This window comes from Phoenix dactylifera, chromosome 5 (assembly GCF_051530095.1).
Source record: "Phoenix dactylifera cultivar Ajwa chromosome 5, Ajwa_hap1_PhDact_Kaust_v1.1, whole genome shotgun sequence".
NCBI lineage: Eukaryota > Viridiplantae > Streptophyta > Magnoliopsida > Arecales > Arecaceae > Phoenix > Phoenix dactylifera.
This window is the reverse complement of record NC_143194.1, coordinates 32,114,254-32,133,343: the sequence shown is the minus strand read 5'-3', so window position 1 is coordinate 32,133,343 and position 19,090 is coordinate 32,114,254. Positions and strand designations below refer to the sequence as shown.

Genomic DNA, 19,090 nt, shown 5'->3' with positions numbered 1-19,090 from the left:
ATGTCGGTGGATTCTGAATCCCAAATGGCACAGGGGCTGAGGGGGTCACACCAACAGGCTGTTCAGCAGCTGCTGGCCACTGCTAAGGGTGTGATGCACAGTGACTTGGAGCAGGGAGGTGCTGTGCTGTGTAGTGAGGAAATGGAGTTGGAACCTAGAAGTGGCAGCGGCCCGGGGGAGGTGGGCTGTGCCGACGCACCACGTGCACCATGAGAGCCCTCCTTTGGAATTGTCGGGGTGCAGGTAAGCCCTCCTTTGCCCCGGCTTTCCGCAGGTTGGTGCAACAGCACAAACCTGAAATTTGTGTTTTGTTCGAGACCCGGCTCTCCGGGCAAAGCCTTCAGAAGGCCCGGGCGGCGATACCGAGGTCATGGGATTTTTATGCAGTGGAATCTCAAGGACTGTCGGGAGGTATTATAGTGACTTGGGCACAGGGTGACTACCAAATTGATGTTTTCAATGTTTGTAAACAGGAGGTCATCTTAGTGATATCAGAGGATAATAGGAGCCCGTGGGTCCTAGCAGCTGTGTATGCCAGTACAGATTATAGAGTGCGGAGGCGGTTGTGGGCGGAGGCGTCTCAGCTTATCACTCAGGGGTATCCCATGTTGGTGGCAGGTGATTTCAACTGTATCACGGATCCCCAGGAGAAGATGGGGGGGAGGGCCTTCACTTATAAGAGGGAAATCAGAGAGTTCCAAGATTTTATAGCGTCAAATGGACTGATAGACTTGGGATTTTCGGGACCAACATTCACATGGTGTAATATCAGCAGGGGCAGGCACGGGTTTGGGAGAGATTGGACAGAGTCTACGCCACAGCGGGGTGGGCCCAGTGTTTTTCTGACTACCATGTCCGTCACTTGCCGAGGATTGCGTCCGACCACTGCCCCCTACTGGTGAGTACCGATACAGCTGTCTCATTTCATTCCCCTTTTAGATTTGAGAAGTTCTGGACATGTTATCCTCGGTCCTGGGAGATTGTGAGGAAGGCATGGGATGTACCGGTGAGAGGGGATGCTATGTATCGTGTGTCTCGCCGGTTGGAGCTGACCAAAAGAAGGTTGAGGAGGTGGAACTGTGAGGAGGTAGGGAATATCTTCAGGAGGATTGAGGAGTCTGAGGAGGCTATTGCTGGATTACAGGCTCAGGAGGCCTTGGGAGGGAGTTTGGCAGAGGAGGAGATGGGGGAGCTTAGATCTCTACTATCCTTACATGATTCTCTCTTGCGACAGCAGGAGATCTTTTGGAGACAGAAATCGAGGGTGCAGTGGATCCAGGAGGGGGATCGGAATACTAGGTTTTTCCACCAGTCAACAGTGATCAGGAGGCATCGGAACAGGATCAGGGTGATTAGGGATGAGGATGGGCAGTTAGTGGAGGATCCAGATTCGATTCGGAGGGTGCTGGAGGGTTTCTTCGGGGCCAGATGGTCTGAGCAGATGGGTACTGGGAGCTCAGGGAGTATCATACCGCCAGTGGCACGGGTGGCAGAGGAGGATATGGTCGCACTGACTAGGCCGGTATTGGATAGTGAGATTAGGGAGGTGATGTGGTCCCTTGAGGGGGACAAGGCGCCGGGTCCGGACGGCTTTCCACCGTTATTCTTCCGGAGGTGCTGGATGATTGTTGGTCAGGGGGTGACGGCGGCCATACAGCAGTTTTTCAGCACAGCAGTGATGTCTACAGATTGGCAGAGGACCCTAGTCACTCTGATACCGAAGCGTCAGGATGCTTCGGAGCCTAGTCACTTTCGCCCGATCAGTCTCTGTACTACCTTGTACAAAGCGACGGCGAAGTTACTAGCTGTCAGATTGAGGATCATACTTCCGAGATTGATCAGTCCGGAGCAGGGGGCTTTTGTGGGAGGACGGAGTATCACAGATAATGTTCTTATTGCCCAGGAGTTCATGTATGATCTTGGCAGGGCGTCGAGTAGGAGAAGTCTGATGGGGGTCAAGCTTGACATGGAGAGGGCATACGATAGGATGAGGTGGGATTTTGTACAGCAGTCCTTGCAGGAGTTTGGATTTCCTGAGGCATGGATCAGATGGATCATGGGGTGTATCAGAGGCCCTTCCTTTGCCATTTTGGTAAATGGAACGCCATCACGGTACTTTGTGTCCTCTGGTGGGCTGCGTCTGGGTTGTCCCCTCTCCCCTCTATTGTTTATTATATGTGCAGATGCGCTTTCCAGGACCTTGCGGTATGCAGTGACCACCCAGGAGCTGGAGGTTTATAGGCCCGTGCCGGATGCCTCCCCGATTTCTCATCTACTATTTGCCGATGATTGTCTTCTGTTGGTCCGTGCGACTAGACAGGCAGCAGGGATCATTTGGACGATCTTGCGGGATTATTGCTCTATGTCTGGTCAACGGGTTAATTTATCTAAATCAGCAATTTGTTTTAGCCCGAAGACCAAACCAGATGTGAAGACCGCTATACTGGAGATTCTGGGGGTGGGAGAGCAGGAGGGCACGTTGAGGTATTTGGGAGTCCCTATCTCTGGTCAGCGTCTGCGCAGCAGTGATTGCACCTCTCTTGAGATCAGTATCCGGCATAGGCTGGAGGGGTGGCAGATACACTCTCTTTCTATGATGGGCAGGATTATACTGGTACGGTCAGTTCTTTCCTCGATCCTGATTTACTTATTATCTAACTCTCTTATACCGGTAGCTACAGTTAGGAATATTGAGCAGATCTTCAGGGATTTTATTTGGGGTAGGACTGGAGGCAGAAGGGGTATCCATCTTATGGCTTGGGAGGTTGTATGTCAGCCGACGAGATATGGTGGTTTGGGTGTGCAGTCTTTGGTGGCGAGGCGTGAGGTTCTAGCTGCACGACACGCTGCTAGAGTGGTGTTGGAGCCCGATGGCATGTGGTCTTCACTTATGAGGGCCAAGTATGGCGATCCAGTGCCGGGTGCCCGGTCGGGGCGACGCCACTCACCGATATGGAGGGAGATTTGTGCTAGAGCAGGGTTGGTGTTCCCGGCGATTAGGTGGGCCATTGGTGATGGTCGATCTATTGATGTGTTGGAGGACCGGTGGGTGACGGAGCAGCCTATGAGTAGACTTCCGATTACAGTGGACACATCGAGGTTAGCCGGTCTCAGGGTCAGTGACTTGATGGAGCCGGAGGGGGACCACTGGAGGATGGAGCTGATCAGGGAGGCTTTCGGGGAGCAGTTGGCGGAGAGGATCCTGGCCCTACCTATTTTTGCCCAGGGAGGGGCGGATAGATTAGTCTGGATGCCGACAGGGCGATCGCAGGTGCGAGCCAAGGATATCCACACATTATTGAGCCGAGAGCCAGCACGACAGATAGAGGGAGGATGGATCTGGAGGATGCGGATTCACCCGCGTGTGGCGCTCTTCATCTGGAAGGTAGCGTGGGGCTGCCTACCGACTAGGAGCTTATTGGCGCGGCGAGGGGTGAGGATCACTCAGTTTTGTGATGAGTGTACGGAGACTGAGGAGACGATGGATCATGTCCTTTTGCAGTGCCCCAGAGCTAGGGGCATTTGGAGCCGATCGCCCACATTGCTACCCCATTCAGTCGAGTCGACTCAGGGTTTGATTCATTGGTTGAGAGTGGCTATACGGCGGCCTAGCACAGTTGAGGCCGGGATCCAGGGGGCATATTTGGCTCATTCTATCTGGCTGGATAGGAATGCCGGCATTTTTGAGGGTAGGCGGTTTCCCCCGTGGATGGTGGTGGACAGAGCCATGCGTCTTGCTAGGGAGGTTTCTACCGCTGCTATTACTTTCTCTTCTGAGGTGGCCAGGGACACCTGGGGTACTCTTTCTGCTGTCACAGCGCCCAGGTTCGCCCTAGTCTCTTGGGTACCCCCACCCCTTGGTCATCTCAAAGTGAATTTTGATGGTAGTAGGTCGGCTGATGGGGTGTCAGGAGGAGTTGGCTTTGTTATCAGAGACCATCTCGGTAGTTTGATAGCAGCTGGTGGACGCCGCGCGCCGGGATTTACCGTAGTTGGTGCGGAGCTGCGGGCAGCTTGGGAGGGGATATCCTATGCGAGGCGGGTACTGCATGCTGAGCACATTTGCCTTGAGGGAGATTCCTCTGTGGTGATAGAGTGGATTCGGGGAGTGGACAGATATGGAGATGATCATCCTCTCATCCGTGAGATTCGGAGATTGGCTCAGGAGTCGAGCGTTTTCCAGGCCTCATATGTTTTTCGGGAGGCGAACAGTGCAGCAGACTGGGTCGCCTCCTTTGCCGCTCGGCACTCCGGAGAGGTCATTTGGACTTCGTTAGGAGATATTCCTTCTACGTTGCACTCTTTACTTTATTTTGATATGGCTGGATGTACTCAATTTAGAGCTATATGAATTGCCGTTTTCAACCAAAAAAAAAAAAAAAGGACAAAAAGAAGGTTTTCTTCTTCTTATGGTGATTATGTGAGGCTACATCGGGAAGGGCCACAGAGATCATCTTGTTGCTAGGTTTTAAACATAAACATGAAGATAAGTGCAAGTAGGATACAATTCCAGTACGTATCGTGGGCAGTGTGACTCCCAAATCATCTGATCATATAGGATGATTTTAAGCATCAAGATTCTACATTCAATTTTAGTGGTCGACGAGAATCTAGGATATAGAAGATAATGTTCATGAAGTCAAAAACAAGTTAGATTGTAGCTAATGATTGAGGCTAGTTAGGTTTTCAAAGATGCAAATTACATTGAATGAACTATATAAGGTTAAATAAAAAGAAATGCTGCATGGCTCGAAGAATTCTCATGCCATGGTGTGAGGGGGTAAAAAGGACGGATTGGTTGATTATAAAATTGCCATGTCAATGACTATAGGCCTGATATATTTTCCTTGAATGAAACTCTTAGAAGACTTAAAAGGGTCTAAGAAAAGCTAGAAACTTTTTTTATAATAACTAACTCTTGGAACTGGAATCGCCTAGCCCAATGAGTTTGGGCTGGAAAATGCGATGCATAGCTTTTTCAGGCCCATTGGGCCTGTCATGCCATATTGTTATGTGTTAATTCCGACAGAAGCCAGCGGCTAACTCTCAATTCCAAGCGTCAATTAATCGTGATACGGGGACAGCATAGCGAGAAGACAGATCACAGATGGCAGCATCTGAGCGCCATGTCGCTCCTGTCCTCGGATTAGTCGTACACGTGTCCGTTATCGTCGAGTTATCGCGATTCCCACACACCCCACTCAGGAGATAAGAAAGAAATCCCGGAGCCCTCGATCGAAGATTGGAATGGACGGTGGGGAGCGGCGACGGGACGGGAGAAAACCCTAGCGGCCGAGATCTCGCGATATTTCTTCACCAGAAGAGGGTCTCTTCTTGGTTCGAAAAAAGAGACGCGTTTTGAGAAGACGAAGGCGCCGGCGAGAAATCGGACGCTGCCGGCGAGAAATTTGCGCTCCTTCCTTCCCGGAGCTCGCTCTCTCCAGCGTCTCTTCGCTCTCCGTCAGCCCCTTCCAACTCTTCTCCTCGTTTGAAAAGCTCGTGTATTTTAGGTCCGTTCATTTTTCCTCTACTTTGCTTCTCGTTTTAGCTTTTCCCACTCCCTTTTTTTATACATAAATAATTATCCGTCCGTCTCATGTTTCCATTTCGTTTATTTTCCGCTGCCTTTTTTTCTCATAAATATTCCAATTTTTTTCAGAATTTATGAGTGGACACTGTTATAATTTGTGAAGGAAAATAATTGGGATAGAATCGAGGGGAGGAAAAAAAGGAGGTCATATGCATTTTACTATTTTATTTTAATTAAAAAAAGGGGGTAAAATGCTACAGTTTGTAATTTAGTTCTTCGTAAGTAGGTTATATTAATTAAGCAGTTGATTAAAGTGATGATGGTGATGACAATGGACACACTTTAGCTTGCACGCATCAATGGTTGAAGAGAATTTGAAGACAATGTCTCACTCTGTGATGCTCTAGATTTTTTTTTTTTTTAAAAAAAGAGATTTTAGTGAAATCTGAACTTGTGATGAGCAGATAGTTTGATAAATGAATTTTCAATAGTTGAATTTGAAGACTAGGCATGATTTATAAGAAAATATGTATTCATATAACGCCGTACTAATAATCGCAAGCATAAGGTAAGTGATAAAGATTTTGGAAAGCAGATACTGGTTAATGTTTTGGTCGACTATTAGCGTCACTTTTTTCAATGGTGAGAAAGTATAGAGCAACTCAACGACTAGCACAGAATTATGGATAATTGTTACATATCCTAACCATGTCTAAGAGTTCGATGTCAATGTACTTCATGGGTTTTGAGGAGGAAAGACATGCTGAATGCTTATGTTTACACTGTTTAAGCATTTAGGCTATGTTAAGATTGAGAACACAGGGGGTTTATCCGTGGATTTAGTGGCAAAACAGTGTAATTTATACCTAGGACCTCCAAGTACAAGTTTAAACCGGGTATAACTTTTTTTAAATGCCCTCTCTTATCCCCTTCATTATTAGAGAAAATGATCAATTTTGTCCTGCAATATTAATTAATTTAATATAAGATTAATTATTATTATATTATTATTATATAGCATAATGCTAGGTAATATCATAATATTGTATTATAAAATATAATGTAATATAATAGTATAATATTATTATCATATTGTTATACTATATAGTATATTATTATATTACAGAATAATAGAGATTAGAAGGGCAAATATGTCCAATTTCACGAAAAATCTTTTCCATCCACCTATCCCAATGTAACATCCAAACTACATTTCTTATGAGTTCGAATCCTCTATGGTTCAATTGTTGCGCCGCAAAGAGATGTGCATGCATGAATCTCCTCCATATCATCTATCTCAAAAATGGAAGGCTTGCGCTCATTTTGGAAATTGAGACCATCGCGTGGGGATGCGAGACACATGGATGGTTGCTAAATATGCTGGATAGAAAGAATCTGCAAGAGCCTTCTATTTCCGAGATGAGTATCATGGTGGTGATTTAGGCACGCATAGCGCTCTACAGTGCAAAAGGTGCCCCGCATGAGGATCCCGCTTCTATTTTTTATCCCTTGTCAGCATCCAAACACACGGAGAACAATTGCTTGATATAACACCATGCTTTCCTAAATAAGATTAAGATTTGTACTTGTTTATGCCGGTATAAATTTCCTTATCCCAAAAAACTCATACCCTAATACAAATGCAGCCTTACGAGGAAGCTATCATATATGTACATTCTATTTATGAAGAGTCGGTTTGTACAAGTCCTTTACGTTTTTACACATCTAGTCGATGAATCTAAACACAAATAAGAGACAATGGAGAAAATATTGAAGTAATAGAGAAATGATATGAATGAAGCGAGAGACGGGCTTGTTGCATGCAAAGAGTCATGATGTTGTTCTTCACCTTCATATGCAGAAGTTCTTGTAGAATTGTCTGCAATACATCAAACCAGCTCTAGTTCATGACTGTGCACTCAAACGTAAACCAAGATAACATTGGCAGTAGAAAAGTTATAAGGAGACTTCGTTGATATTTACAGTCTATCCTTGGTTTCATGCATGCCCAGATTTGGGCCTTGTAAACCTCAAGAGACACCTAAATGCTCATGCAAGCATACCTTATATGGAGATTGTGTCCCTTAAGATTGGTGATCATTTGACACTATCTATGATGTAGTGTCTGTTGGATCATGCATATGTCCATATTATTTTGCATCCTTGATCTAGTAACCATCCCCTAATTTCCTAATCAATGGATCCATTTACTTGTTCATAGGTTACACTTACTGGATCTGCTGATCACTGGACCAACATCTATTGTACTTTTTTTCTCCTATTTTGTTGGAGAGGACCATGGGCCCCTAGCACTTATTAGTTCACTCTTGCTTAGCTTTGTTTTTGCTTGGCAAGGCTCAATTTCAGGTCTGCTAGATCAAGTCTGGTTCAAAACAACATATATTAAAAATCATGATTTTGGGATATCAAACCATGACTTTTTAGATCCATCATGCTTTGCTAACAAGTACAATTCAATCTATAAAATGTAATATTACAGAATTTCACAATGGTGCCGATCTAGGAGGCCAGTTGGTCAATATCAAAGGCATAATCCTGGTTTATTCTATCTCTTCATTTCTCAGATGATATTTTGTAGTCAATTAATCGAGGAAGTGATGATCCTCAAATTGGAATACTAGAAGAAAAATATTGATAGTTCTTATTGTAAAAAGAAATGCTGAACCAGAACATATACAAGGTGTGCAACTTTGTTGGGATTGTGTCGAGTTTAGCAGTGATGGAAGGGATGCTGAACTAAAAATATAATTGCTATCTTGGTTTCTTTTATCAGGGTATGGGAGGGTAAATGTTGATCACTAAAATAGGTTTCAAGCAATGTGCATGAAGCAGAGAAATCGCTCTAGAGTGTTCTATAGTTCTTGTATGTTTGCGAAACTTCAGAAACTTTTATAAGACATAATACTAGCTTTACCATACAGATTGGAATGTTGGACATCTGAGATAGTAGTGATGGAGATATCGTGGTCCTTGTGTTGTATGACTAGAAAATTGGAATTATAAATACGTTTATGGAAGCTTTGGATTTGCAGAAGTGAACTATTGCAAAACATGCCAGAGAAGACCCTATAATGAGGAATTTTATGTTCATGTTGATTGGTCTGAAGAGAGGAGGGAACACCATCTTGTATGAAAGCAATGAGAATGGGTTTTGTCATTTAGCATTATAAAGGTTTTTGACCTAGAAAGCTAAAGTGCTGATGTGTTTTTTTTCTTTTTTTGATAGAAAATAAATGGTTGCTGATTAAAAAAACCACAAGTTCACGATCTGAAAGTTCCTATATGAAACCAGTTGCCCAGTTATCAAGTTGATGCACTGAGTGCCTAACACAAATACCCAAGATACGTACATGTATGTATGTATGCATCTATATGTATGTATGTATGTATATGTGTGTGTGTGTGTGTGTCTGTGTCTGTGTGTATACCTAGGATACATGTATGTATGTATGTATATGTGTGCGCGCGCGCGTGCGTGTATTTCCTTTTGCTTTTATTGCTTGCATTCCTGCCCTCTTATTTAGGCTTTTGCTTTTGTCCACATTCTTCAGATTTGGGGCTTCTTTTGACAACATTTTTGTCCGGAATCCCACTGTTTTGTTCTTATTGGAGTTAAAAGTATGCTCTGCATTTGATGTAACCCTAGTTTATTTGAGCTGTTAGCAGTTAGCAGAGAACTATTGTTGGGACTTCTGTTCCATGTTCAAAATTGTAACCTAGCATACTGATCTTGTAAATCATCTGAGTATCTGTAATCATGTTACGAAGATACATGGCCATAACTACTTATAATGGAGATCTCCTGTCTCCTGAATTCAATATTTGCACATCAAACATGGTTCTGCTTTATTTACTTTGCTGGCTGAAGTTTTTGCTCACAGTCATCTTTTCCAATATTTTTGCAGGTAACTTATTGGAGACAGTTCCTTCATTACCAGTAAGTTTTTCAATTAAGTCTGTTGCCCTTAGTCATGTAATTTTGTGTGGAACATAGGATATTTTTTGCAACTAGCCATCAATGTCCCTAGGCAATGATTTCAAATATGAAGTACTTTACTTCTGGAAAAGCTTCTCACGTTTTAAAGAAAATAATTTAGAAAGTAGGAGGGGTTTAATGTTTTGAGGGTGAGAATTGAACTCTCTGATTACCTACTCAGCCGGTTGGTACGTGCCTACAGGAAAGCATGTTGTCAATTGAATATGTCCACTTTAACCTTTTGATAATATCCAGACATGAAATGTATTTCAAAGTTTTTTTGAAAGTTTTTGCATTTTTCTTTTTTTTCCTAACTGCAAAGGTACTTATTCCATATCTGTTACTCCAGTGGTACGGGAGAAAGATGTTTGTTGGGAATATTGTGATAAGATGGAGGGAAACAAGGTTAGATGCAAATTTTGCCTCAGAGTCTTGAATGGGGGCATTAGTAGATTGAAATTTCATTTGTCTCGGCTGCCAAGCAAAGGGGTCCAACCATGTAGCAAAGTAAGAGATGAAGTTACTGAGAGGGTGAAAGCAATTATAGCAACGAAAGAGGAGGAGAAGGAAAGTGCCAATGCTAAAAAACAACGACTTGCTGAAGCTAAATCTCCTAGAATAGTTTCTAGTCCAAAAGTGCCTATGCCCCCTGTTGAGACAACGCCTCCTGTAGTGAAACTTCTTACTGGATGTACAACCGTCAGGCCTCAGCCTTCTTTGGAAGTAGAGAGATGTATTGCTGAATTCTTTTTTGAAAACAAATTGGATGTCAGTGTCGCAAACACTTCCTCGTATCTGCTTATGCTTGAGGCAATTGGTGGCCCAGGATTCAAAGGGCCATCAGCAGAAGCTCTGAGGACAACATGGTTGCAAAAGCTCAAATCTGAAATCACTTTACAAATAAAAGATATAGAAAAAGACTGGGCAACGACGGGTTGTACGATCATAGCTGAGACATGGACAGATAACAAATCAAGAGCCTTAATCAATTTCTTTGCATCATCTCCCCTGGGAACCTTTTTTCACAAATCTGTCGATGCATCTACATACTTCAAGAATACCAAATGCCTCTGTGATTTGTTTGATTCAATTATACTAGATTTTGGCCCAGAAAATGTTGTCCAAGTAATCACAGACAATGCCTTGAATTATGCAAATGTGGGAAATCACATCATGCAGAACTACAGCACTATCTTCTGGTCGCCTTGTGCTTCACATTGTCTGAATTTGATCTTAGAAGACTTTTCCAAGATTGACTGGGTGAATAGATGTATCTTACAAGCACAATCTATCACAAGATTTATATATAACCATACTTGGCTGCGTGATTTAATTAGAAAATTCACTGGTGGTCAGGAGATTGTTCGTACTGGTATTACGAAGTCTACGTCAATCTTTCTTACTTTGCAGTCAATATTGAAACACAAATCAAGATTGAAACATATGTTCAACTCTCCAGAATATTCATCTTCTCCTTATGCAAATAGACCTCATAGTATGGCTTGCATTGACATTCTCGATGACAATGAATTTTGGAGAGCAGTTGAAGAAATTGCAGCTGTTTCTGAACCTCTGTTGAAGGTACTGAGGGATGTCTCCGGAGGGAAACCAGCAATTGGTTCTATATATGAATCTATGACCAAGGCAAAGGACTCTATAAGGACCTACTACATAATGGATGAAGGAAAATGCAAGACATTTCTAGACATAGTTGATAGAAGGTGGCAGAATCAGCTTCATTCACCCCTCCATGCAGCAGCAGCCTATCTGAATCCTAGCATTCAGTACAATCCAGAAGTTAAATTTCTTGGAATCATTAAAGAGGAGTTCATTGCTGTTCTGGACAAACTACTGCCAACTCCTGAACTGAGACATGATATCACAGCTCAAATATTTGTGTTTAGAAAGGCACAAGGGATGTTTGGATCCAATCTAGCTAGAGAGGCACGCACCACCACCTTTCCTGGTATGTGTGCATCAATTTTTCAGTGTTAATTCTAATACGTGTGTGTGTGTGTGTGTATATATATATATATAACTCTTATGATATTGATTTTGCTGATGTTTACACATATAGGTATGTGGTGGGAACAGTATGGTGATTCAGCACCGGGTCTTCAACGTGTTGCTGTTAGAATACTTAGTCAGGTTTGCAGTACGTCTACCTTTGAGAGAAACTGGAGCACAGTTCAGCAGATTCACTCAGAAAGACATAATAGACTGGATAAGGAGACAACAAGTGATCTTCTTTATGTTCACTACAATCTCAAGCTTCGCTCAAGGGGAAAGCCAGCAGATGTGGATCCTATTGTACTCGATGAAATAGACATGACCTCGGATTGGGTGGAAGAGACTGAAAACCCAAATCCAACACAGTGGCTAGATCGATTTAGTTCTGCCTTGGATGGGGGGGACTTGAATACTAGGCAGTTCAGTAGTGCCATTTTCGGCTCAAATGACCATATATTTGGTTTGTGATGGTATCCTGTACAAAATAAAGTTTGGACAAATTATGTTAAATATGTCATATATAAGTCTTCCTTCATAATTTATTACTTCAGCCTTAACTTTGATGCTTTATCCTTGATAGGAACCTTGTTTGTAGGTTTTTGATTTGTTTTTCTGTAACAATCTGGGATATAATACTATATAAGCAGTCACGCCAAAAAAATATATATAAGCAGGGCTAATTCACTAAACAAATTATGCTCCTGGAAAATCTAAGGTATGTGAAATGTTGATGGAATATTTGTTGCTACAAATATAAGAAAAGAGCAAGATAACTATTTAGCTGAAATGCTGATTCTTGTAATAATTCGTGCTTAGGATCACTTGTCTCACACAGGTCAGCCCTGACTTGGTACGACACAATGATCACAGGTGTCATTGCATGTGCGATATCAATTTCTTTCCTTCATCTATTGTTCCAGTTGATAACAGTGTTTCTTTTTCCGGTTCTATTGAAGTTCCAGATGATATTCTTTAAAATATGAATGATTAGGACTGCATAAGTGTAAATGTCTCGCTTCCTTAGGAGGACATATTACAAACAAGACCATATACATGATATCTATTCATGAAGTGGCTTGTGTTCTGCATCATGCAACAAAATCCATCCCTGATAGGTAACCTTTACTGAATATGTTTTCAATGTTTTACTGTAAAAGGAGTGTTCATATCTAAACTTAGATGTTTTGTGTATCAGAATATGCAGTTGTGTTTTCTTAAATGCACAAATAGTTTGAAATCGTATAGGAATTTTCCCTTTAAAAAGGTTTACTGGATTTCTTTTATCTTATTGCTTTATGTGTACCAATTTGAATGCATGCAACTCCCACTATAATGACTAGTCATCGGCGAATGCGGATGCTGTATAGGAAGCATGTATATTGACAGTTATTTTGCTGCAGAAGCTCGCAGATTTGACAAAGCCAGTCAATAAAGAGAAGTTCTATGCTTAAAATATGTTATTAATCTAGTAGACCCATGGTTGCAACACTGAAGTGCCGTCATGTTAGTGTTATTTTTTAAGATTATGTAGCTCATGCAACTTATGCCATGAAAAACTCAAGTTGCCATCCTAACAGACTAGCTGTTCTTTTTGTTGTTTATTTTCTGTCTACTGACATGAAAATTTTATGGGCATCATACTATTTTTTATAGAAGCATCTTCGCTATGGAAAGAACAAGAGGGTAGTAAAACTCTACTAGGTTTGAAGGATCTCAAGCATGGTTTGCCGTACCTACCCGAACTGGGTAGTACAGGATGTACCATACCGATTCGGTACCAGTACCCAATACCCAGTATGGGTGGCATATCAACATTGTGCTAATGTAGCACCGGTATGGAGTCTGGTACCAAGACGGCAAATCTTGATCTCAAGTTTGCTTGTTGGCTAACTCAGAGGTTTCTCACCGCACTCAGATCTTGGTCATTGCTTTCTTGAACGAGGAGGCATACATGGTATAGTTTTTTTTGCATACATTTTCGACAAAGTCTTTTATGTTTAAGTCAAAAGTCTGTAAAGAGGCATCTTGTCTCACATTTTGTGCTACCATTTGCAAATAATATCAACATTGCTAAACTAGGGACGAGACTCTAGTACATATACTTCATATTCTCCTGGGGTTTTATTGTTGAGTAGAATTGATGCTAAGTTCAGAATCTAAGTGAGAACAATGATCTGGACAGTTAAGCATTGGAATTCTTGGCTTTATATAGCATATGGCAAGGCTATAAGGATTGATTCTCTTTGTGTCCATTTCTACGATTAAGTATCAAAATATCAATTGCTCAGACAAGAAGGATTAATGTTCAGCTATCTGGCATATGTTGTTTCAAGCCAAAATCAAATATCTGATAGTAAGTCCAGTCATTTCGTACCTTTTTTCTGTATAATCTAGTATTTTACATTTATATGGATGGAAACATATAGATACTGTTTGCTGATTTTACTCAAAAGTTTTAATTTGAAATAACAGAAAATTAAATGCTTTCATGTAAATATTTCCTCTTTATTGCTGCTGAAGCAATATTCCAAATGCCATTTTGTTTCCATTCTCTATGAACTTGTCTTCACTTTGGTATTTGTTGGGAAATAAGCTTTTCCCTTCCTAACTTGCAGGTCTTGTAAAGAGTTTGGCCTATGGCAATCGATCCAAAACGTTGTCAGTGTTACCGTTCAGAAGATTGCATTTGTCTGCACCTTCAGACTCAATAAATTTGTTGAGCTGATTTTTTTGTTTATTCTGTGAATTCTTCCATCATCTAGTGCTGTCAATAGGAATTTTCATTTTTCAATCTTCACACTTTTCGGGTTACTAAGTTTCATGTAAAGTAGTAAGTTTACAAAGTATATAAAAAAAAAAAAATCAACTTTGACATTCAAAAAATAACCTGCATTACCAAACCATGTTGAGCATGTGCTAGACTGTTTTCACGAGTCCTTTAGTTCGGTGAGGTAGAATGAAACTCCATTGTTTTGATGCTCATCTACCAGTGCTTGTTCATGAGATGTTGTACAATGAAACAGTTGGGTCTTTTTAAACAAAGCTTATACCTGCACTGAATTCACTCCATCCAAACTTTTAAATTCTGAAACTTGCTGTTAAAGCTCCGATGTTTTGGGAGATTTTTCCAGAAAGCAAAAACCTGTTGTAATTGAATATATATGTTATTGGGAAAATATATAATTTGTCATTGTAATCTGGGCTGATCTCAGTTCAAAGCGTTTCGAGCTGGGACCATCCTGGATTAATTTGCGACAGCAGAGAGAGGCAGGGGTTAACCTTCTATATTCTGACAAAATTTTTCTTTTCCCTATTTGATATACTTCTTAAAATTTTTTAGAAGTAAACTATTTTTGTGGTGGTGCATTCTAAAAATAAGAATTCTTTTGCTTAGACTGAGAAAGTAGTCATAGGAAGCTACATTACTGCTCAAACCTGAGTCATGTATGTTTTTTCACTGATAACATCAGTTTTGAGGGACATAGAAGGCAGTCATGCAACTGCAGAGTGTAAACAACTAAGCTACTGAATTCATTTTTAATAATCTTACATCCTAGCACGGTCCGGTAGCCCCAAGTCTCCAGTAGTAGCTAACCCTTCTTTTGAGGTCGTATTTATTGTTATTATAGAAATAACATGAGTTATTTGCATACTCCAACTTTTGGCTAGATCTTTACCAACTAATCTAACACCTCTTACAGTACCCACTATCAGCCAAGTCAAGGGAAATAATAGACAACGATTACAGCAAAATGACTTTACGTGACCAGGTCATGTTTTTTTTTTTTTTTTTGGATTAGGTATTGAATATTGCTTTATAGATGGATAATAAAAAGTCAAACAACGTTTGTTATAGGATAATCTCTACAATAGCCGTTATTAAAATATCCGTTACATAGGTATAATGTTAAATAAGCCCCCCCCAAACCATGAAGAGGATATAATAGAAGTTACACTCTTAGGCCACCCACATCAGGAGTTATTGTGAGGACCCATATGAGCGTGCATTTATTTCCACATCAGCAATGTACTGGATAGATATTATGTAGTTATACATAACCTAAAAATTCAAATAATATCTTTCAGCTAGTATTTTTGAATGAACTTCTAAGTTGGTATAGCTATATGCGAAGAAAATAAAGATGACTTCAGCTAGTTATTATAAATCCTCAAAAATTCTAGTCTTCCTAAAGTTGCTGAGGAAAAGGGCAAGGTCATTGAGAAGCCTAGAGTCCTTTTGTGTTGAGTCAAAGTCATATTTAATCATAATCCTCAGTTAGGATAAGTGATTTCTAAGGCAATCATGAGTACGGCACCTAAATTTGTTGAAAAATCTAATAGCAAATGCTTTAGATATCCATAATGAAACCTCCAAAAAGTGCAGTACAGGTGATTAAATGGGAATGTGGCATGGAGTGCGCTGCAATTTTATGGTTCTTTTCTGAGTTTTTAAGTTATTTGTTAAGAACGTTATCTCCTCTAGGTGGTCAGTTGGCATTTAAGGCCACATCCTTACCCGAGACGACATCAAAATTTTCCACTCAAATATAAGTTTATATAGGTCAAGTTGGACGAACTCAACAAGACTTCGGTTAGATTTGGTTAAAAAATTATTATAAAAATACTATATATTAATACGTGATATACACTTGAGAGGTACCGTGGCCGATATAATTTGTACGCTGATTTTTTTATATAATTCTTAAAAGTCTAGATATTTTGACTTGATTCAGTAGCGTTTTTTTCCTATTAACCCTTACGAAATCATCGCTGCATATATCATGTGTCCATGTGTTTGAAATAATCGGATGCTTCATATGACCGATAAATCACGAGAATTTGCTTTGTGTATGGTTTAAAGTGCGTTGGATCTTCGCTGCTATACTACAAGGCCACTTTCTTGTTAACCCAGTGCGCGTGCAGCACGAACCCTTTGTGATGGATCAGAGTTTTGTGCAGCCATAGGCGATCATTATTAAAAAATAAATAATCATCAAATAAAATAGTCTACGAGCGCACGCATATATATATATATATATATATATAATATCAATATGTTAGATATTATTTGGTAGCCATGACAGCCATCTAAGAATGCACAGCACTTAGGGCTCGTTTGGTTCGCGAGAAAATAAGGAAGAAAAGTGTGGTCAACGAGAAAGTAATGAGATACCTTTTGTTTAATTGAAGTTTTCAAAGAAGAGAAATGGATAGTTGTATTCTCATGAAAATATGACCATACATTCCTATAAAAAATTATGAAAAATTATTTTCCCATAAGAAATATGGAAAAATTACTTTTCCATGAGGCAGGAATCACTCTATCTTTATTTTTTTTTCAAAAAAACTCTTCAGCATTAAAAAAGCATTAAAGACCTAATTTTTATTAAGAATATAATATGAATTACACGCATAACTTTTTCAGAAAAGTGGATGGTCAACCAAACATAAGCACTCTGAAAATCTGTCACTTTTTCATATTTAACCAAACATGCTAAAAGTATATTTTTCAAATTTTTTTAAAAAAATTATATTTGTAGGAGGAAAAATATTTTCCCTGAACCAAATCGATAGGAATATGATTAGTGATTGGAGCCGGGTTTCGAGTGAAAATTATCAAAAGAAAAACCCATAGAATAATCCAAAATGGCCGTTCACGAGTTGCCGACAATTAAAGATAAGATTAGGAAAGGAAGAAAAAAAAACTTGCCTTCATCCACAACTACAAGCCCATCACTTTCGCCTGACCGTGATCGATTAAACTATGTTTACTACTGCTGGCCTCTCGTCATCACCCTCCATCTGGGCTTATATCTCTCGTTCACGTTGTCCACGTCTCCGGGAATGCCCTGGGGATGTGGGCTCTGGAATCTTTGCAGGTGAAGCCAACGAAATCATCGTTCAAACAGTAAATGCACAACAGTGAAGGCTTGACATTTGGTACACCATCTCTCTCTCTCTCTCTCTCTCTCAATCCCTTCTAATCTTTTATCTACGATCACCACCCCTGACCTGATCTATATCAACTCCCTTGTTTAGAGCTCTGAGGAGGAAGAGAATAATATTAGAGAGAGATGAGTGGGAGCGGGACCCAAGGGGTGGCGAAGGCAGGGAACATGGGGGGAAGCGGGGTGCCGCAGAAGGGGAAGGAGAGGGCGAGCTCGTTCCAGGTGCCGTCGCACCGCCCCCGCGGCGGCGGCGGCAGGGCCGACAGCGAGGCCATGCCGGAGTGGAAGCTCAAATTGCTCTGCACCGAGCACGGTGTGCCGCCCACCATGAGAGCAACCTTACATCTGGGTGGTTGCTTCTGAAAAACAAAGATTACGGGCGGATCTACGCACGCTATTTCTAGTTTCTACGGAGATGGTTTGATGGATATAATATTTGTATGGAAAGCTTTTGTATGGTTTGATGAATTTTTATGTTTTATGTTTCTATTTCTATTTAATGTATTTATGTTTGTATAGCTTAATCTCGATCCCTCTCTTTCATGTGGAATTAGAGTGGAGTTTATGTAAATGTTTATGATCATCTTATTTTATCATATGAGGGGTTTGTAAAATTCCTTTTGGAAGGACCAGAAAAATTATTATGAAGCAAGAGTCTATCAGATCAAAATATCATGAAATTACTGCTTCTTGTTGGGATGGGCTCTCTTTTTAAGATTCCTAATTCAGGTTGAAAGGTTCATTTTTTTTTTTTTTTGGTTTTTCAGGATAAGATCAGGCTTAAACTTTAGTTTTTGTTTTTCATATAAAACCTTATCTTCTGTTTTATTTTGCGAATGAACCTTGTGGCTGTGTGGGTGGTGTGGCCAGCGAGAATACTCCCCCACAATAATTGCTTGGAAGCAACAGATAACAGTTTGGTTGAATGAGTTTTTCTGGGGCTTAACTAACATTTATCTTAATTAGCCCTCGTAATCAATAGATAAATGCTTCACTGTTGTTTTTCCTATTCAGTTCTAATCATTAATATATTAATAGTGAATGCTCCTGCGTTTGTAAATAATGTCTGTATTTTTTTTTATGCCATTGCGCACAGAATTTGTCATAAATGATTGAGGTGACTCCATGGGGCCAAAGACAACCATCAGAAATTTTTTCAAAACTAAATCATTTCGAGATAAAATAAATAGAAATATTTCGAATTGGAAAAATAATATAAGGTGGGTTCTTTTTTGCAAAATTACCTTATGAGGTCCATGGCCAACGGCCCACATCCCTTTGATCGCTGAAACTGCCCATGTTGCTCTTCCCTCACCATTGCACTATTTGAGCAAGCTGAATTAATCGGGACATGGTGAAAAAATTTTCTTCATTTTATTAAAGAGGGTACAAGGCTTCTTAATTCTACAAGCCAAGAAGGGTGCGATCCAAGCGACGTGGGGTTTTTATGGGATCTAGAAAAATAGATATAGCTGCTTCTTGATCTGTTTCTTGGATCTAACTGTTAAAATATTTGAAGAAGAAGGGAAAAACAAGGAAACAGAAAAGAGAAAACTGATTTTATTTCTCTATTTCGCCACATTTCTCTATTTCATTACATTTGGT

At 40.6% G+C, this 19,090-nt stretch overlaps 2 protein-coding genes and 1 long non-coding RNA gene across 3 annotated transcripts; all 3 read left to right on the top strand.

Moving 5' to 3' along the window:
• On the top strand, positions 1-7,652 carry LOC149753547 (uncharacterized). Its single transcript, XM_089923560.1, has 4 exons — positions 1-180; positions 474-598; positions 940-3,797; positions 7,543-7,652. Exons 1-4 carry the CDS (start codon positions 1-3, stop codon positions 7,650-7,652), a joined length of 3,273 nt encoding a protein of 1,090 aa, XP_089779686.1.
• Positions 5,234-12,094, top strand: LOC103710865 (hAT transposon superfamily). The gene is made up of 4 exons (XM_008796776.4): positions 5,234-5,510; positions 9,457-9,488; positions 9,877-11,493; positions 11,605-12,094. Coding segments are annotated over exons 2-4 (2,019 nt in total). The 5' UTR covers positions 5,234-5,510; positions 9,457-9,487; the 3' UTR covers positions 12,006-12,094.
• Positions 12,095-17,300: 5,206 nt separating this feature from the next.
• LOC108511431 (uncharacterized) lies at positions 17,301-18,155 on the top strand. The gene is made up of 2 exons (XR_001879672.4): positions 17,301-17,477; positions 17,577-18,155. It is a non-coding gene; the product is annotated as an uncharacterized LOC108511431 (long non-coding RNA).
• Positions 18,156-19,090: the final 935 nt, after the last annotated feature.